We start from the raw sequence: 21,643 nt of genomic DNA, 5'->3' as shown, positions 1-21,643 counted from the left end.
CATTATGTCACAAAGTCATTATACTTTGTCATGTTACAAAAATCGTTTTCACGTCATTCGAAATAAAGCTGATGATGCGATTTCATTGTGTGTCAGTGTACATTACGATAATCACAGATTGGTTTTTAAAAATAAGAAATAAAACATCGATAATGTGATTACTACTATTTCCACACTTGATAACGACATTAAATAATTTACAATGGTGATGATGGAAGCATGCAATTATGTGTATGCTAAACTTAGTACAAAGTCTTTAATAGGCATTTAGAAGTTTGAAGAACATGAATACATGACACATTTTATGGATATCAACTTCTTTTATTCTTTGTCAAGACGATTCAAAGGTATTTCGTTCATGAATAGAGTTGGAATAAAGGAAGTTGATATTCCTAAAACAGTGTCATGTATTAGTACAGACAACTCAAAGATGATCACCGATGATAAACATCTGCGTTATAAGCAGTGTTCCTAATTCTGTTGTGCTACTGTCTAGCTACCGAAAAAGCCATGGCTCTCTCCAATAACGATTTCTTCCACAGTGGTAATTGTATGTCTTTTCCCGACACCAGCTTCATCTGAACAGCAGCTAGGCAAGAGTTGTATGCTCCAAACACGGGCCAGAGGTCATCTGCCTGTTCTTCTGTGTCTAGTGTCACCAGTTCAGCTATGGTGTTCAGGTCAAATATAGTGAGGGTGTTCCTGGTACCGTCAAACAGAAGCCCATGCTGCAGTGTGTCAGATGTTCCTGGACTGGTCGACAAAGCGTTTTCGTAGCATCTCGAAAAAGACAACACACACATCTGCTTGGCTGTTCAGCAGATTAAGCTGCTGCATTAACACATGCCTTGGCACTATGTTGCTTAGAACGTTTAGGTACATCTAATATGTAACTGTACAATAATTGGTATGCATATATACTTTTTTAAATGGACTGTTTTAAAAAAACAATATGCGAATGTTATCAATCAGTCATAGAAACAGCCGTAAGAAACACCTCACTGATTATTTATCATCATCTACTCCCACGAAAATGTTCAATAGCAATATAAGCTACAAATCACTCCATTGCTCCCTTCAGCATTTTTGTCTTTGATTTTAAAATATGTATTTCTTTTCCCGATACCAGCTTCATCTGAACAGCAGCAAGGGAAGAGTTGTATGCTCCGAACACTGGCCAGAGGTCATCTGCCTGTTCTTCTGTGTCTAGTGTCACAAGTTCAGCTATGGTGTTGAGGTCAAATATAGTGAGGGTGTTCCTGGTACCGTCAAACAGAAGCCCATGTCGCAGTGTGTCAGATGTTCCTGGACTGGTCGACAAAACGTTTTCGTAGCATCTCATCTTCCGGCCATTGCTCCAGATCTTTGCACAGACTCCTTTGTGTGTATAGCAGTGTGCAATAGCGAGACACATGGATCCTTTCTGTCCACTCATACAGTAGCTGTTGTCCAGGCATGCTCCCCTAGCCACACCTATTTCCATAAGTAGGCCATGTTGTTGCATTTCAGAGGCCACGTTGAAGTCTGACTCAACCTCCCAATAGCTGACTGTGTCTTTGGGTAGAGGTGTAATAGTCGTTGTCCCAACATACTGACTTAGTTTCCTTTCTTGTGAGACTTTACTATTAACCAGGAACCCTTTGTTGTTGACATGGACCTTATTGTTGTTGATTCTTTCCACGTCAAACGACAAAGCAGGATCTGCAATGTACCAACACGTTCATTCTGCATATCATTTGGTATCATTATTTTTTTCTAAATTGTAATCTCTGTATTCTTTACGCACGCACTATTTACTGGGTCTGTGGGTAGCCTAAGGGTTAAAGCGTTCACTCGTCACGCCGAAGACCCTGGTTCAATCCCCACATGGGTACAATATAAGAAGCCCATTTCTAATGACCCCGCCGTAATATTGCTGGAATATTCCCACTCACTGTAATATTTTCTAATCATAATTAATGTTTCTATACTGACATTAGTGTTTCCGTGTCTGCATAAAGATACGTTCAGTGTAATAAAAAAGATTCCAGTGCATGTTTTGTTTCATTCAGTTTCCCATGCGTATTATTTCGTTTTATTACAGTTATTGATTTGTCTGTAATGCACAGTCTTTAAAATATTAGCTTGGCGTCACGCTTTTGATGTTGCAGCTGGTTCTGAACCAGATTTCACAGAGGCAGATTCTCGTATTTTCTACACCAAATTCAAAATAATAACAAACATACTGAAACAACATTTGCATATTGTCAGTGATGACAAACACCAAGATATGTGGTAAATAAGAGTGTGTGAGTTCGGCAATATCACGGTGGGGACACAAGAAATAAGCTTCAGCCATTCGCGTAAAGAGCGAACGCTTTCACCACCATCATCTTCAAAGAAAGCTTCTAACATACAATATAAATGTTTTCAACAAACAAATATACATGCTATGTAATCGGGATAAATGTTTCTTCACTGTACAGAAATTACCTGAATTAAAACGCAATCTACATTAGATAAATTATCAAGGATACTCATGAAACCGGAAAAGGTCAAATAAATGTACAATGCATGCATGCAGATCAAATTGTTCATACATTGTGGCATTCCTCTCTGGAGAAACCCTGGTAAACCTGATGTGTATTTACATAAACCTTATTCGTTTTAATCCCTTCAAAATCAAATGCCGAATTCGGACTTTAGATATAGACCAGGACAATCTGAGGACAATGTTTGAGTCAAGGAGATTATCATGCATGTTACTTTAAAATGTTTAGTTATTAAATCTATTGCCTTCATTATTATGACATGTTAACAACATTGAATTCAGAACAAACACGTTCTTGATGTGTTTTCCACGTTGCTCCGTTTGCTTCAAATGTGCGAAAAAACGAAACACGTTTGGTGTGGAATGATTTCACTTACACAATCTCTCTTCTACTGGCTCAAGGTGACGTTTCTCGGCTGAAGAAGAAATTAATGCAAATATGATCCAAGCAAACGTGTAAAGGTATGTTCATTTCGTTTGGCATTATACAGTTTCAATGTTATCATAGCACAACAATTTTGTCGTTTTAGACAATGATATTTCAATCATATCGCTGCTGTTGTTCGGGCGTCACATAAGTTACATATTTGACTTGACATTAAATCTCTTTTTAATTGTTTAAAAATACCATAATCAAAAATTTCTTTCATTTATTTCTAACCTGAGCCCTTCTTGTCGTTTTCCTTGTCTTGGCTGGGAATGTCAGACTTAGTTGTTCCAATGGATGAAATAACTTCTTCAAGATGTTCCATCTGTTCCTTCGAGAAGGACAGTTGCATGGCTTCAACCTCAGCCCCCGCAACATCCTCAGTTAAACAGTTTTCCGTCTGTATTTTCATGCATTTCTCCAGCATCAGGATATCACTGGGAGGCCCATATTTCAGCAGTTTTTCAGTAAAGTCATGCGTGTCCTCACATTTACGTAGAACGTTTTGCAATCCCAAGTTAATCTTTGAAATGTCCACCAGGTTAAGCCTATGCTTGGAGTCTAATTCTTCTTGTAGTTCTGCCTCACGTTTGGTGAGACACTCTTGTATATGATGGAATCTATTTGACAGGAGTGTCTTTAAGTCATTGTAACTTGATTCCGAATTCTCTCGCGTTGTTTTGGTTTCTGTCATCGCTTTCCGGATTTCTTGTAACTTTTCTTCTAACTTAGCTTTGCGTTGTTTCGTCGTGCTTTTCCCCACATTAACTGCATCTTCCAGTTCCTGCACAACACAATGCTTATGTTCTGACCGTACGCATTTAGAACAAATGAGAGTCTCACAAGTTTCATCGTAAAGGTCAAGAAAGTACTGATCGTGATCAGTACAGAGGGCACTGGGGGGCGTCAGTCCACCTGCTTTCATATCTCGCACTGGCAACATCTGATGGGTCCTGGACGTCTTAACTTGGTTGTGAGCAGATTCACATGACCTACAAAACATGGCCTGGCAGTTCCTACACCATGACCTGGCCGTCTTTGCTGAATTACCGTGGTTTTTATTGGTGCATGTGACCTCTGATGGCTTCAATTTGAGGGTTGAGGATAGTATATCCATTTCAGTGACATGGTCCTTTGGCAAAACGATCGTTCTTTTGTCGAAAGAATATCTACAGAATGAACACTGTACCGTTTCGCATTCAGCTCCGATGCAATCAGCACACACAGGATGTAAACAAGGGAGAAGGTATGGCTCGGCTCCTTTGTATCTGAATGGCGTCTCACAAGCACTGCATTGTGGGATTCTAACTGTGATTTTGGTGGCCATGATGTTGGAAACCTTATAAACGAAAATCAGGTATATGTACAAAATCAGTATGTCTAAGATTATAACAGGTAATTAAAATAATGTACCAGCAGGACGTCATTTAACCTGATGTGGAGATTATTATTCATATAGAATTTTTAAGGCGATATTCTTCTTACCAGTATAATTCAGCTTCGACGTTCGTATTGTGATGTTTGGATGATGTTGTTCAAAGGCTTTCGCTTAGAAATTCAGACATTAGACTCTGTTAGCTACCGTCGTGGAGACACCATCCACAGGACGTGTATGACTGGGGGCGTTTGTAAACTTCGAACCACAAAATGACAGCCGACACTGTGATAAGCTGTAGTAGATGGCCGTGTGTCACATGATAGGTGACACACTCTGACCGACTAAGCTGATATGCAATGCAAAAGTGTGTTTTTTTATCTACAGTAAATGTATAGCTAAGGACTGTAACATGATCATTATTATCGAACTAAATTTAATCATCTCTCTTAATATATCTCCTGTACCCTCATTCAATCACGAGTACTGTACTGACTACCCAACTATATATGTATACTTAATGAAGGCTGTACTTGTCTAAATCTGACACATTTTAGGTATTAATGGAGACATTGCAGTGGTTTTAGATACCATGAAAAATATTATTTCTTAACCTGCAAAACAACTGTATGTCGTCAAAGTTCTGACCATGTATTTTTCTTGGGGTAGTAGGGATGGCGGGGATTGTGGCGGTGTCAGTGTGGGTTGGAGGGGGGGTGATGTCTCCTGGATTGTTTTTGAGACAGTATCATCTCCAGCCACTGCTTCTGAAAATATTTTTCTAAACATTATTGCCTAAGATATCCAAATACTGTTGGTTTTGTAAGACAGCACAAGTCAACAAGACAAGAATTAATGGATATTTGTGATCAAATCGTTTACAACGAGTGGAACTTGTAGATGTCCACTTGCGGTGTGTGTGTTAATGTCGTGTAACTCTGCATCCAGGTTTACTACAACATACAACATTAAGTATAGTTAAGTACAGATATTATTAAGGTCATCATTGGCGCTGCTCCTCCAAAATAGGTTGTACCTCCGCTCTTCCCACTTTCCAAATTTAACCCGACTGTTTCCGCACTTTCCACCTCCTAAGTATAACCCTACTGCTTCAACTTTCTTTCCACTTCCCATGTTTAACCCGACTGTTTCAGCATTTTACGCTTCACAAGTATAACCAGACTGCTTCCACTATTTACACTTCCTAAGTAGATCCGATTGCCTTCACTCTCTCCACGTCCTAAGTATAACCCGACTGCTTTCACTATTAACACTTCCTACGTAGTTCCGACGTATTTCACTCTTTCAACGTCCTACGTATAACACGACTGATTTCACTATTAACAGTTCCTAAGTAGATCCGATTGCCGTCACTCCTTCCACATCCTAAGTATAACCCGAATGTTTGCTGTATTTATTTTTCCTAAGCAAATCCGATTGCTTTCACTTTTTCCACGACCTAAGTATAACCCGACTGCTGCCACTATTATAATTCCTAAGTAGATCCGATTACCTTCACTTTTTCCCGTCCTGAGTAAAATCCGTCTGCTACCACTATTTAAAATTCCTAAGTAGATCCGATTGTTTTCACTTTTTCCACGTCCTAAGTATAACCCGGCTGCTTCCACTATTTACACTTCCTAAGTAGATCCGATTGCTTCTACTTTTTCCACGTCCTAAGTATAACCCGACTGCTTCCACTATTTACACTTCCTAAGTAGATCCGATTAACTTCACTTTTTCCCGTCCTAAGTATAACCCGACTGCTTCCACTATATACACTTCCTAAGTAGATCCGATTGCTTTCACTTTTTCCACGTCCTAAGTATAACCCGACTGCTTCCACGATATACACTTCCTAAGTAGATCCGATTGCTTTCACTTTTTCCACGTCCTAAGTATAACCCGACTGCTTCCACTATATACACTTCCTTTGTAGATCCGATTGCTTTCACTTTTTCCACGTCCTAAGTATAACCTGACTGCTTCCACTATTTACACTTTCCACTCTCGCTCTGTACACTGCTTCTTCAGTGCTTTAACTCTTGGCAGTGCTTCCCTACTTTCCACCACCCGAAGTGCTTCCGCTCTTTGTACTGCTGTCAGCCTTACCTGAGTCCTGCCACTCACTGCTTCGATATGCCAGGTGGTTGATGTCGCACTTTAATATGCTTCAACCAATTACACGAATTCCACATTTGTACTTCTCGTCAATTCGAATCCTTGTATGCCCTGATTATGTTTCTGGGTTTGTCAACACTATTACAGTGTTTGTGGATTTCACCAAAGTGGTAAACGTTTTAGACCTACCCACCAAGCTAACAAAATTACACCAAGTTCTTTCAAACGTTAGCTTGTCCTCAAATTACCTTCACTCCTATCACTGCCCCAGATTTTAGCATGTGTATAAGTGTTTTCAAAATAAAGTGAATTGTCAGAGTGCTTCAAAACCTCTGACGGAGAATACAAGAATGAATCCTTCATCTGCATTATACTCTATCTTATGGGTTTACGGGGGCACGGGTGGCCCAGTCGTCTAAGGCGCCGCGATTCGCTGTGCAGAGTTGCGTCCCTTGGGCACGCCAGAAACCTATGATTGTGGGTTCGAATCCAGGTTCGCCCCGATTATGTTTCTAGGTTTGTCAGCACCATACCCGTGCTCGTGGGTTTCACCGAAGTGGTAAACGTCTGAGACCTGCATCACTTCGGGCTTTCCTCCCACATTAAGCTGACACGCCGCGATGTAACTGGAATACTGTTAAAAGCGGCGTTAAACCCAACTCACTCACTCACTCACTCTTATGGGTTTACGTTAAAGAAAACATCTATGATCCGCACCATGTTGTGCTCTGGTCTCGCATTAAGCTCTGACATAACTGATATACCGTTCAACGCGGCGTTAAAACAACTTACTCAATCACACACTTTGTGATTCAAAACTTTACACTTCCTGGACAGTTGTACCTTATATGTCTTTCGAGATAAGCCCTCAATCATCATGCTGTACATATTGACTCATGAGCACTGCACGTCGCTGCAAGTCGTGAGCTCTATTATGCAGACCTGTGCTCATCCATATATGGGCCAAATGCTTGAGTAAAGACTCAACACTGCATTATCTTTTTATCTTGATTTGAATGGAGTCACGAGAGAGTGATTGGACTGTGCATAGTCTGTAATGTGTGTACATTATGTAAGTGGCATGTTGTTTGCCAGGAGTGCGTGGTGTACAACAGAAAGTGACCTGATTATCAGGATAGCCTGTGGTAATTTTCACGCAGCTTCGGTCGATAAGGCTGTTGTGAAGTTTTCCCAATATGTTTTAGTAAATATCTGCATAGTTCTGGTAAATTGCACATTCACTGTAACACATTATTTTTCTAGCATACATATTTATTACACACACACGGGTTGCTGAAGGTCAATTCTAACCCGGATCTTCACAGTATATACATATACACTATATATATATTCATTATATATATATATATATATATATATATATATATATATATATATATATATATATATATATATATTATATATATTCATTATACATATATATATATATATATATATATATATATATATATATATATATATATATATATATATATATATATATATATATATATATATATATAATGAATATATATATAGTGTATATGTATATACTGTGAAGATCCGGGTTAGAATTGACCTTCAGCAACCCGTGTGTGTGTAGTAAATATGTATGCTAGAAAAATAATATGGTATATGTGTAAATGATATGACACGAAGTTATAGATAGTGTTTTGGCAGTCGTCATTGTACGTACATGTATATGTCAAATCACCACCAACATTGCACAAAGTCATGTGTAGTATGAATCATTGTGCATACACCTCTGGGCAAGATATTCTAACTTGTGAAAAGAAATTGTAAGCCCGAGTGATTATTCTGCGTATGTTCATAGTCGTTTGTATGGTGAATAACTGTGTATTTATAGCTGTTCTAAGTGTGCTCTCATGCTTGACTGTATGTTGGATAATTCATGGAAGATTAACAGTTTCGAGTATGTGTATTCACGCTCAATGTAAGTTGAATGGTAAAGTGTAGCGGCGACCGAGTCCAGTAAACGTCTCGTGTGAGAGGAGGTGAGGTAAAATGGGGTTTAACTTCGCGTTCCAGATTATTTCCCTTACATAGCGTATGTGTGTATGCTCACTGATATACCATGCCTCAGTTTGACATGTCTGCCCCACTCGAACACGGTAAACTGACTCCGAGCCGACTTGCCCTTGTTTTATCCCCTTAATGACGAGCGCCAGGCAGGGTAACATCAAGTACCTTTGTTATGACGCGTCCGGGGATCGAACCCACGACATTCCGCTCCCCGGGCAGACGCTCTAGCCACTCGATCACGGAGGTGGTCATGTAGCTATGTGAGGTGAGGTGAGGTGAGGTGAGGTGAGGTGAGGTGAGGTGAGGTGCAAAATTTCATTTGGATACCCGACTTATTAACTGTCTCACAGCTATGTGAGGTGAGGTGAGGTGAGGTGAGGTGAGGTGAGGTGCAAAATTTCACTTGGATACCCGATTTATTAACTGTCTCTGTGCAGACCAATCCTTGTTTTATACCCCTTCATACCGAGCGCCAGGCAAATATCATCTTTTAACTCCTTTTTGGTATGACTCGGCGGGGAATGAACCCCGTCTCTTCTGCTTTCTGTGAAGGCGCCCAATCCACTCGACCACGGAGGCGGTGATAGTCAGGAAGGAGTTTTATTGATTTGTGCGTAACCTGATAGAGTATGTATGTATGTGTGAGCGGCAGGATGAGAGTTGGTTCAAATGAAACTCAATTGGGATGATTAAATCATTAAGATTAGCTTTAAAAGTATTATGAGTTCATATCTGGCTAGTCTTTGCTCCCTGTTTGGAGAATACCTGACAAAGAAGCGAGCATACCCTTTCCAAAGTCATAAGAAGCGCTTTTTTTATTCTTTGTATCATATACAAGCAGCAAAACAATATAAACATATCCTTCAACATAACTTTGAACATATATTTATCTTTAACCATTAACCCGGGTACAAATAATGTATTTTACACCTTGTATATATACACACACCAATTTTGTCATTTTAACTTCATATCAAAAGTTCAGCCACAGAGTGAATGAGTTCAATTTAACACCGCTTTTAAAAGTATTCCAGTTATTTCACGCCGTGTCAGCTTAATGTGGGAGGAGTGCCCGAAGTGATGCAGGTCTCAGACGTTTACCACTTCGGTGAAACCCACGAGCACGGGTATGGTGCTGACAAACTTAGAAACATAATCGGGGCGAACCTGGATTCGAATAATCAATCAAAGGTTTCTAGCGTGCCCAAGGGACGCAGCTCTGCACAGCGAATCGCGGCGCCTTTGACGACTGGGCTACCCGTGCTCCCCTCAGCCACAGAGAGAAATTATGACAGTTTGTACCATCATTATGATAACGATTGGTACAATTTTGATAAATGTGTAGATAAAAAACTGTATATGTGGTGTACATTACTTACAGATACGGTTTGTTTATCATGTATCTTGTGGCTTGGAATTTACTTTTAGATTTTCACAGTTACGAATTGAATTAACAATGGAGAAAAGGGTAAATGGAAAAAATAATACACAAGTACAATTCTTGGGACGAAACAGACAACACACATCTGCTTGGCTGTTCAGAAGATTAAGCTGCTGCATTAACACATGCCTTGGCACTTTGTTGGTAAGAACGTTTAGGTACATCTAATTTGTAACTATTTAATAATTGGTATGCATATTTAATTTTTTTAAATGGACTGTTTTAAGAAAACAATATGCGAATGTAGTTAGTGATGTTATCAATCAGTCAAAGAAACAGCCGTAAGAAACAACTCACTGATTATTTACCATCATCTACTCCAGCGAAAATGTACAATAGCAATATGAGCTACAGATCACTCCATTGCTCCCTTCAGCATTTTTGTCTTTGATTTTAAAATATGTATTTCTTTTCCCGACACCAGCTTCATCTGAACAGCAGCAAGGGAAGAGTTGTATGCTCCAAACACGGGCCAGTGACCATCTGTCTGTTCTTCTGTGTCTAGTGTCAGCTATGGTGTTGAGGTCAAATATAGTGAGGGTGTTCCTGGTACAGTCAAACAGAAGCCCATGTCGCAGTGTGTCAGATGTTCCTGGACTGTTGTCTAAGTGTGTTTGTATTTTGTATAATAAACATAGTATCCTGAGCTTTGAGATGTCATATCCTGATAACGTGTTATCCCGCCTTGTCTGTATGTTTAAGGGACCGGGTGCAAACAGGGTGATTATTCGAGTCAAGTATATAAAGCGAACTTCTCTACAGAAGATTTTACATATGTTGCAGATTTAAAGTTGACACAAACAACCCGATCCATATAATAACATTCTGGCTTTTTATTGTGAGTTAGTAATAGGACTGGCGGTATTGGTTTCTAAAAAGGATATCTTTTCTATATATTTTATTTTTGGTTCAGCTAAGGTTTGTGTTAATTCATTTTTAATTGTACATACGAATTATAATAGTTTCCTGATATACTAGTCCGTCGTTAGTTGAGTTGACAGTTGGTAGAAATATCAATGTGCACGATATGGTCGACACATCATGATAGTAATGATCAAATGCCACTGAACATATATGATCACACTTACTTCGGGTTTGAGTAAATTTATGTTACGATCGTAAAACATATTCATGACCACCTGTTTTATCCTGCACTTTTGCTCTGATACCTTTTTCAAAGATAATTCGCAGAATATATCATAGATCGTACCATGACCAATTATGAAGACGTGTATTTATTTTCAAAAGGCATTCACAGTATCTATGACGTTATGTAAGGAATCAATACCACAGACCTGTCTTGTTACCTGACAAAATACTACACACATATAAGCTTCTTCAGATACTATCATTATCGATGACTCCGAATGTAGAAAAGATTCAAACTCGTGTAAGGCTATGCGCATACTAAGCTGAGCTGATGATTAAAGTTAAAACATGGAAGGCATACACAGCTTTGAGTCAATATGCATACTGATATTCAAAACACTTTTCAGGATAACAGTGGTAGTGTCTATTCAGATCCGAGGTTAAATCTACCTCTTTGTTCATCAACCCATTCGTCAGCAATGACTGAATGCAATATTTCAGCTTCTCTGTTCCGACGTAGGTTAGAAACAAAATCTCACATGATTTCTCAAAACATGTGTTCGCCTCATGATATGTATTATTGACATAAATAATCGGTGTCCATGCTTCAGGAATAAATAAATTCACGGAAAACGCAATATTAACATTTTACACAATTGTCGAATACACTTAAATACTTAATACATTTTCAAAAAACAATCCTCCTCTATCTCATGATTGATACATTTTTAAACTAAGCACACACATTTTAACGTGGAGAAATGAACAGCTTGCATCTGAAATATGCAATTAACAAAGACATTGTTTTAGGAAATGCAGCTACATAGAAATAAATGAGACGCATAGGCTGAGAGAATAAGCGTTTAATGCTGATTTCGGGGGATTAAATGATCACCTACAAAACAGATTGAAATTACCATAATGATCACCCTTTGAAAACTCATATAGATGCAAGTACCTAATTGGGCCGCTATTGTATACCCACTCGCACAAATGCTCACGCTTAAGTTTGTTCCTTAGTAACTCGGTTTAACTTAAACAGAGTCCATGACTTAATTAGATTGAACCATTTAATTTCGGACATTTAAGACTAAATGGCTTATCTTATTATTCACTGATTAAAGGATTATCGTCGATGTAGATATAAAGGCCGATGCATTTTCTTCGAACACCATTCCGTCACCGAATTTGGGTAACAACGAGTGGAAGTTGAACTTCATGAGATCACTATTACACGGAACATACACCATGAAAGGGACTTGGCTGCTTATTGCTTGTTTCTTTTCTTTAACGTATGGCGGATACGATCATGGGAAGGTAACATGCATGTTTCTTGTATACATGGTTATTTTACGTATCGATGTTTACATATTCCAGGTATGCATACAATGCAACCAGGACATATTGTCAACTACAGGTATGAATATAGGGAGCTTGAAACAGTAATAACGCATCACTGTTTGATGATTTAGTAGGTATATAATAATGCCATGGGCATTTTGACGTTCTTGTTTTTTTCTGAATATACTCAATTATTCCATACTGAGATTATTCCATACCATTGATAGTTTTCTCTATCCGTATATAGTGAGTGAGTTCGGTTTTACGCCGCTTTTAGCAATATTCAAGCAATATCACGGTGGGGGACACCAGAAATGGGTTTCACACATTGTAACCATGTCGGGATTCGAGCCCGGGTTTTCGGCGTGACGAGCGAACACTTTAACCACAAGGCCACCCGACTGCCCAACCCGTATATAGAGTTTATGTATACCTGGGTGGAATTGCCCGAGTTGATGATTGATCTAGCATTACACGTTGTATATAATGTCACTTTCAATGCTATTAAATATATTTAAAAAAACACTTCATAAGTCCAAAGTTACTCGCTACCATATTGCTTGTATAGGCAATACACAAAATTGATGGAAAATGCTGGCAGCAGAAAGTAGTTTATGTGTTATATAATTCACTTTGTTTCTATTATTTTACAGGTATCTTTATTTGAGCGCTTGCTGAACGAACGTAAGTACTTACCATGGACTCTTATATTCGCATATGTGTTTCCTGTACACGGGGATGTTAGTTCCATTGCGACACTATATATCTATATAAAAAAATAAACAAAGGGGCAGATGTATCTTCACTTTGGTAACCTTTTTTTTTTTTGGGGGGGGGGGGGGGGGGATACATTTTTAAGATTTCCAACTTCATACACATTAACCTTGTGGGATTGACGTCGCCTTTGTCACCAGCATTGATCATGATGAATCCTATCGTGTTGTTTCTATTGCAGTGAGTGCAGCCTCTTCGGGTGAAGCCCCGGAGGAAAGGGGGATGGATGAGAAGAGAGGGGGTAATGTTGTGACAGAGCTGCCGACACAGATACGAGGTACTGAGGCCAAGACTGTCAGGGGGACAGCAGGTAAACAGTGTACAGCGTACTTATAAAAAATACTTATACAGAAAACAGATTTGAACGCAATGAAAAATCCAGAAGATTTCCAATTCAATTTCATCGAAAAACATGTTGCAACCATTCGGATAGCAATATTTATATTGGAGTAATGCTGTAATATTGGCCACGTTTCTGTATAGAGCATGAAACTCACGTAACGTTCTACGCCATTTTCGCCAATACTTCAGCAACACCAACACACACAGTATGGATCACACATTTATTCCCGTGTAAAGATCATGGTCGGGGGAAACAGACAATTAACTCATTAGGCCGCCCCGTCACCCATATCACGGTTGAACTAGTTTCTTGTTTGTTTTATTTTTTTTTGGAAGGAATGGAAAGTATGTATCAACCATACCTGTGTGGAGCTCTATTTTATTAGCGTAATTTGTTATCCTTCCTTTTCTAGATCACGACACAACAGACCTTGTAACGTGCACGCTTGCTGACTCGAGTGAAACAGGTCAGATCAGCGTCAACAAAAAGTCAAAGAAGAAAAACAATGGACCGACTAGAAGGTTGGTACCGACCACCTGCTTTCCTTTAGGAGCATAGAGTATCCACTGCAAATTTCGGTCCACGCAGATATTTTCCAAGCTTCCGTCTGGCAGTCTATGCATCCACTCACTCCAGTGGAATATTCGATCAACAAATTCCACACTGTTGTATATTTCGTATATCTAAGATATTGTGGCAGTATACGATTTTAAGTAAAACAAGAAATAGCAAAATGGAAGACTGATAAGACAAATTGTAGACATATTGATTAACTTAAAAACATGCACATAAATATTATTCTACCATGAATTTGGAAAATAATCGATTCTGATTGGTCAATCGGAGGTTGTCAAATCACTATAAACCCCCCGAATTGACGGTGACATGACCGCGGAAGCTGATATTCACAGAAAAGTACTTTTTTCAGTCTTTGTTGGTAGGCATATCTAAATAAATAGCTTATAGGCAACAAACTGCAAAGTTGCGGTCACAACAACATTCAAAGGATGTGTGGAATACATATCGTGCATAAAACACGACAGAAATCTGCAAAGAGAATGCATTTTAAGTTTTGCGGACAAGAGAGAGCTTGGAATTAGCGCTTCCCTCACCACCAACATGCGACTGTGACGTCATATCTTTTGCGTCTCAATGGGCGAAAGCTTTACAAGATTTGCTTAGTTTTCATTTGGTGGTGCCCACTTCATGTTAAATTACCGTAGTCATATGGCTTCAATGCCTGTCAAATATTCGATGGAAATATTACTGTGTAAACAAACTACTTGATCATAAAGAAAACAAACTACTTGAGCACATAAAGCGCCATGATTTGTATCTGTCGTCAGTGATTCCGTATTCCAGTTCGACAACCCACTCAAAACACTAGACTCAATCCATGCCGCTTCACTCAATATGTTTGCTAACACTAAAGGGTTCGGGTTTAATTCAGTCATGGTGGCGCGTTCGGGTCCAAATTCAATTAGCGCTGTGAAATTTACAGGTAACCTTGCTCTACATGGAAAACACAGTATGCGTTTCTCCTAATTAATATTATTGATGATATTGTTCATTCTAATATCTTTTTATTTATCTTTGGCAGACGACGTTCCACTCTCTGCGAACACAACTCTCGCTACCGCCAAATTGATGGAAGTTGTAACAACGAACGGGAGCCTCAATGGGGTTCAACGGAACAGCCCTTTAAGAGAATCCTTGCTTCTGCCTATGAAGATGGTATGTGTAAACGGGTTAAAACACAGTGTCTTCAAATATGGTAGGGTAACTCCTCAACCCAAATCAACCCACAGAAATAGTCTCAAACAGGAAAGCCTCCAAACGATGCTCAGACTGATGGTTTGGGTGGGTAAGCCGAGTGGTTATTGTGCTGGCTCGTCACACTGTAAACCCCAATGTTTCATTACATTATTGGTGTCCCCTGTTGACGTGGACAATCTATGTTTGGAATTATGACTACTTTGTCAACACTGAGCTAACGCCGATTGCGATGACATAAATGATAAACAGACAAGATGTGGTAAACTAAAAATACTGGTATACATTGGAACATGTATATATAGCGTCTGAATATCCCTTTGATGTCGTTATATCCGATGTTGATTTAGTAGCTCCATAACTGATCAGTCTAAACTATAATTCTCGCCCCCCAGGAACCTTTGTACCACGACTTACCGACTCAGAAGGCAAGCGTCTCCCCAGTCCTCGCCTGATCAGCACAAGGGTCCACAGGAGCATCAGCCGAAAGTCAAGTGACAACACACTGTTAGTGATGCAATGGGGTCAGTTTATTGACCACGACTTGACCGGAACTCCCGTCCATTCAGGTAAGATGCTATACTTATGTATTTTCACTTATCGCAAATTAACTTTAAACTAATAGTACATGTATTAAGGTCATCGTGCTGATTCAACTACATTGCATCTTAATTTATATATGGAGACGAGTGCTATTTAAGTGTTGCCTTCTCTTTGTCCCGCCAGATGACCTGGCCACAAAGTGCTGTGAAGGTCTGGAACCAGGTGTTCAACACCCTGATGTGGAAACTGGGTGAGTACATTGAAATGGAACTGTGTAGAATCTGTAGAACAATTTACAAATGGTGTCATTCATATGTGTTTTTTTTTGTCGTTGTTGTTTAAAGCCGCACTCAGCAATATCCCAGCTATATGGCGGCGGTCTGTAAATTATCGAGTCTGGACCACTCAGTCTATTGATTGACACCATGTGCATCGATCCACGTAATTGGGACACGATGACATGCATCAACCAAGTCAGCATGCCTGACCACGCGATCCCGTTAGTCCCCTCCTACGACAAGTATAATCGCCTTTTTACGACAAGCACGGATTGCTGAAGACCTATTCTACCCCGGATATTCACGGGCTTCATTTATATGGTGCAAATTATACTGTGACATCTTAGGCAAGAAAAGAACATATTTACAAAATCTGTAGATCGTAGAAACGTATTATAACTGATGACAACATATTGTGAATGACCAACTCCTTTATATACAAGTTACGACGCACATATCGTTAATTAGTCACACTTGTCACACACAAACTATTCAATTTATAAGTCATAATGAATGTAACAAGAACAATCTAAAATTCAATGTTCGATATATGTATCCAGTTTGCATCAGTGGATAATATCGGCTCAAATCGTTAAACCCAACTCTCAGACACACTCAATATGAGCACATAAAACGCCTCATCAAAACAATCTATCGCGACATTAGTTGTTAAACTTACATGTACTCCTTTCAGCGGCCCCTGCTTTCCTATTAGAATCCCTAATAATGACCGTCACTTCAACAAGAGCTGCATGGAGTTCATCAGATCAGCAGCCGCCCCAGGAATCAGTGAGTGATATTACCCCTTAACGATGCGGAAGTGTGCTGTTTGAATGTTGCATGTTTGCTCTTTGATCAAACACAACATTATTATTACAGAGTCACTTTAATTGGGAAAGCCCATGTTTAATAGTACCTTAGTGTCTTAATAAAAATATTGGGGCGGCGTGTATCCCGATGGTTAAAGCGTTCGCTTGTCACACGAAAGATCTAGATTTGATTGCCCACATGGGAACAGTATGTGGAGTTCGATTCCCACTTGAGGGTATCTTTGTGAGTGAATAAGTCAGAACATGCAGAAAAACAACAACAAAAACACATTGTACAATGTCATCGCGACAACGGGTATTCGTGAAGCGTATTATTATATCCTATATAACGTTGCTTTTATATATGTTTTACAGATCCTCGGGAACAGATCAACCTACTGACAGCTTTTCTGGATGCTTCCAATGTGTATGGATTAAAAACAGAACATCTGAACCACCTCAGACATGGCCGTAAGTGGACCTTCATCAATAGCATCCCTTTACTAAGTAAACATTAATTAAATTTTGGAAACCAACACGGAGGATACTTATGAACGCGATTAGATGGATAGACACTGATAAGGCATTGTGTCCGAATAGATGGAAAATTGTATTATTGCCGTGTATCTTGCCGTGCCAGAAACATAGGATCGTGGGTTCCAATGCCAGAATTTGTTAAAGGTGGTCAGCGTCATATTCCTGCTCGGGTATTTCACCACAGTGACAGTAACATTTCAGTGACAATTGCAGATAAAGTGACTCTGACCATAAAATATAAAAAAATGCCTTCTTCGTGTTTGAAAAAGATCTTTCTTGTCAGAACTCTTTCTTAATCAGATTTATTGACTCTAACCTCTCTTCATATAAACAGCTTTCCTCAAGACCAAGGGAGATGATCTTCTTCCCGAATCAAATGAAACTATTTGCCGTCTTGAACATTCCACTGACTGGTGTTTTGCTGCAGGTAAATACTTACTGCTGTTTTTTTTTAACAACAACTACGTTTAGATATTATGATATTTGTATGGCGATAATGTTGATTGATATATGATTTATTTTCACGGGAATTGTCATCTGAAAAAAACCCCAATATGTTTCATAGTTATACTTGGTCAGGTCGCGGTTAGAAATATATTACAAACGACTTGGACTGATAACAATATTATTTATTGGATGAAATGTGATGACATATAGATGATATATGTTCATATTTCTAATGTTAGGTGACGATCGCGTCAATGTATTTCCTGGCCTGACCGTCCTCCACACTATATTCATGAGGGAACACAATCGACTCGTCAGAGAATTGTCCTCTATTCTTCCTACTGGCACACCTGATGAGATCCTGTTTCAAGAGGCCAAGAAAATAGTATCTGCCATGTTACAACACATCACATATACCGAATGGTTGCCAATCATCCTAGGATCTGAGGCAATGGAGACCTTCAAACTGACACCTGACACATACAGCTACGACATCACCAAAAACCCGACCATCGCTAATGTCTTCGCGACAGCTGCATTCAGATACGGACACTCCACAATCCCAACCTTCCTGACCATAGATGGTCGGAAGATGCCCATATCCAAGTTGTTTAACAGTCCGACGGAAGTGATACGGGACCTGGATGCAGTCCTGGAGGCTATCCTGGAGAAGAAGAGACAGAATGTGGACCGCTTTGTCACAAACATGATGACAGACCATCTGTTTGAAACATCAGGCAAGAACAGCCATGACGTCGTGTCACTAAACATCCAGAGGGGTCGTGATCATGGTCTTCCTTCCTACAACGACTTCCGTCAGGCTTGCAACCTCAAACAGTTGGACACTTTCGAAACTGCCGTTTTTGGAAATGCTACATCAGCTTTAACGAGAACCTACAGGTAGAAATTTTGCAAAAATCCTTAAGTCGAATATATCATATGTTCAGCATGTGTACACCTTTTAAATCTCTTTGCTGCATTTACAAACATGAACGGTTCATGATATTGTTTGATTGTATAAACATGTCACTGCCCTCGTGTCTATGGATTATACACAAATCTCCACAAACAACTTTCACAAATGTAAGTAATTTTAGCGTTTTCCTCATGATGATGTTACATGATGTGTGTCCATTATTTTTCTAGTCACCCGCGTGATGTTGACGTGTTCAGCGGCGCCGTGTCGGAGATTCCAGTGAAGGGCGGGTCAATGGGACCTCTGCTGGCTTGTCTTATTGGTCAACAGTTTCACGATATAAAGTTTGGTGATTCCTTTTGGTATGAAACTACCAACTCTAACAAGGGCTTCACTCCAGGTAAATGACACGACACGTTTCCGTCTATGCACACATAGTGCATCGAAAAGATGTTCAAAATTAGTTTTATTTCTATTTAATATTTAACTTCATACCTTAATAATATGAAAGCTTCATCGATGCCACCCATCTAGGGCGTCTGTTCGGAGAGCAGAAGGTCGGAGGTCCGATCCAATGCAGCGTTAAACGAAACAATGTCAAGAAGGTACTTGTTACCCTGCCAAATAGGCTGAGTGGGATGTATTTACGTTACGTTGCAAAGCCCATTTCATCTCATATCACTTCTCCGCCATAAGAAAAGGTAGAAATTTGGGAAATGATAAACTATAGATGGTATTGCATCCTCCTTACTTCTTTTCAGAACAACTGGTGGAGATAAAACGGGTTAAGCTGTCGAAGATTCTGTGCTTAAACTCCGGAATTAACAAAATACAGATGGACGCATTCAATGTGGAATCCAAGAAAAGGTAAAATTCAGATCTATCTGAACATTTAAATTAAAATTATATGACTCATTAATATCACGTGTTTTAGAGGTCATACAAACACCTCCTTCCTGTACTACATATGCGATAATCTTTGTAATAATTAGTTCACAATACTCCGACAATCAACTGACAAAACATTCTTACGTATTTCTGGCAATGTAAGCTTGTTGTTCAGTGGTTAAATTGTAATTAACTTAGTAATATTTCAATATTATTAAAAGCGAGGCTGAACCTTACATTTTCATCATCACCTTTTATTCATTTTCAGAAATCCCCTACTATCCTGTTGCGACTTGCCAACTCTAGATGTGAACAAATGGCGAAAGTAAAACACTGTTCTCATCACGTGTGGCATATATATATATATATATACGTAAACGATTGGCACAACGGATACTGTCTTCGTGCAAACACATTCTGCCACATAGTTTAACCTTGCTTGACAATAAAAGACATGCAAATTTCAAATTCACTTGTGTTATTGGTCTATCCTTTTTGCTCATTTGTGTATATATGACAATCGGTTTTCCGGAAACCTGTCCAATTGGATGATGCAATGTCTGGAAAAGGTTATAAAGGGAAACCATGCATAAACATATCCATGCAGAGAGTTTCAACTTGACTACGGAATATTTGATAAAAATGGAAACCAACCAACCATGGAGGAAGTTATTTTGAAGGCATACCGTTAATTTGAGGATCATCAATTGTTTATAACATTTCCAACTTATTCCAGTAATGGTGCAGAGACGAGCCCTGACACTTGTAATATATCGTGGTTACATGTACATATTTACAGCTATGTGTGTGGGACATATGCGGCCTCGTATTAGTTTCATTGGGTACAGTGTGGGAAACCCATTTCTGACTTGCCCCAGTTTCGTCTTGGTGGAATATTGCCAGATTAGCGTATAACCGCACTCGCTTACTCACTCACCTACTATAAGCTTAAAGCAATTTAAAGTAAACGTATATTAATCACTTCATTATTTACTTATCATTAAATAATCAATGTCTTTATGGCGAATTCGTGTGTTCTTACAAAGGGAAGATTTATGATATTGGATATATATGTATACTCTTTAAAGAAATAAACGCAACGCCAGATTTGAGTGATGTGAGAAAATACCAAAATGTGGTGGAGAGAACACTTGGTGATTGTAGTCATCTCAGTTATCGGTACATAGGAAACGTCCAAGGTGAAGGTCAGCTACCATCAATAACGCGTTTGTCCCCCGTTGGAATCGATAGCGGTCTGACATCTCCTACCCATGGAAATGTATGCGAATCACATCCTGGGGAATGGTAGCCCACTCAGCCTGCAACGCAAAAGCCAACGTCTGCAACGTCTGGGGTTGTGGTTGACGTCAGCGTAGCTGTCTATCCAATTCATCCCGCAGGTGCTTTATCGGGCTCAAGTCCGGGGATCTGGAGGCCAGGGGAGACCATCAACATTGTTGTTGTGTAGAAAGGCACTTGTGAACCGTGCTGTATGCGGTCGAGCGTTCTCCTGCTGGAATACACGTTTGTCGTTGGCTGCAATTGAGAGGACGTGGCTACAATAGGAGAATTTCGTTGATTTATCGTTGAGCCGTAAGAATGCCCTGGATATGGACAAAACCTGCCCTGCCATGATGAGAAATACCCGCCCACATCATAACGCTACCTCCGCCAAACCTGTACGCAGTTTCCAGCGTTACGTTCTCCCCGACGTCTGTAGACCCGAGCTCTTCCATCCCCTCGATGAAGGAGAAATCTTGATTCGTCGCAGAATCAGACATCTCTCCATCGCTGTTGAGACCATACCCTGTGTTGACGACTCCAATGCAGTCCTTGCTAGTAGACCTGCTACTCTTTAACGTGTTGACCCATGCTGCTGAAAAAGAACCCATATCCCTGTGATTGTGCTGGGCGCTACATTGAAAACCATGGCTACGGTGGCTCGCTATTCACCTGCCTGCAAGCGGC

At 39.6% G+C, this 21,643-nt stretch overlaps 2 protein-coding genes across 2 annotated transcripts; one reads left to right on the top strand and one right to left on the bottom strand.

Annotated features, from left to right (window-relative positions):
* Nucleotides 1-990: 990 nt before the first annotated feature.
* LOC139448862 (E3 ubiquitin-protein ligase TRIM33-like) lies at nucleotides 991-4,284 on the bottom strand. The gene is made up of 2 exons (XM_071230386.1): nucleotides 3,192-4,284; nucleotides 991-1,701 (listed from the first exon to the last, which is right to left on the bottom strand). Exons 1-2 carry the CDS (start codon nucleotides 4,282-4,284, stop codon nucleotides 1,061-1,063), a joined length of 1,734 nt encoding a protein of 577 aa, XP_071086487.1. The 3' UTR covers nucleotides 991-1,060.
* A 5,668-nt stretch (nucleotides 4,285-9,952) lies between these two features.
* On the top strand, nucleotides 9,953-20,004 carry LOC139448861 (myeloperoxidase-like). The gene is made up of 14 exons (XM_071230385.1): nucleotides 9,953-9,964; nucleotides 13,021-13,051; nucleotides 13,323-13,451; nucleotides 13,897-14,005; nucleotides 15,085-15,218; nucleotides 15,653-15,826; nucleotides 15,984-16,050; nucleotides 16,773-16,867; nucleotides 17,263-17,358; nucleotides 17,759-17,851; nucleotides 18,111-18,771; nucleotides 19,018-19,187; nucleotides 19,549-19,654; nucleotides 19,944-20,004. Exons 1-14 carry the CDS (start codon nucleotides 9,953-9,955, stop codon nucleotides 20,002-20,004), a joined length of 1,938 nt encoding a protein of 645 aa, XP_071086486.1.
* The last annotated feature ends 1,639 nt before the right edge of the window (nucleotides 20,005-21,643 follow it).

Source organism: Haliotis cracherodii, unplaced genomic scaffold, assembly GCF_022045235.1.
Source record: "Haliotis cracherodii isolate W230 unplaced genomic scaffold, xgHalCrac1.p SCAF_7, whole genome shotgun sequence".
NCBI classification, from domain to species: domain Eukaryota; kingdom Metazoa; phylum Mollusca; class Gastropoda; order Lepetellida; family Haliotidae; genus Haliotis; species Haliotis cracherodii.
The sequence above is the reverse complement of the archived record's forward strand: the minus strand, read 5'-3'. Positions and strand labels throughout refer to the sequence as shown.

What these genes read in the sequence shown, in the direction of transcription:
- LOC139448862 (XM_071230386.1), bottom strand. Translation starts at nt 4,284, where the DNA reads ATGGCCACCAAAATCACAGTTAGAATCCCACAATGCAGTGCTTGTGAG. An exon ending in AAACGACAAGAAGGGCTCAG is followed by an intron (nt 1,702 to 3,191) that starts GTTAGAAATAAA and finishes GGTACATTGCAG; the next exon opens with ATCCTGCTTTGTCGTTTGAC.
- LOC139448861 (XM_071230385.1), top strand. An exon ending in TGAGCGCTTGCTGAACGAAC is followed by an intron (nt 13,052 to 13,322) that starts GTAAGTACTTAC and finishes TTTCTATTGCAG; the next exon opens with TGAGTGCAGCCTCTTCGGGT. An exon ending in GAACCACCTCAGACATGGCC is followed by an intron (nt 17,359 to 17,758) that starts GTAAGTGGACCT and finishes TCATATAAACAG; the next exon opens with CTTTCCTCAAGACCAAGGGA.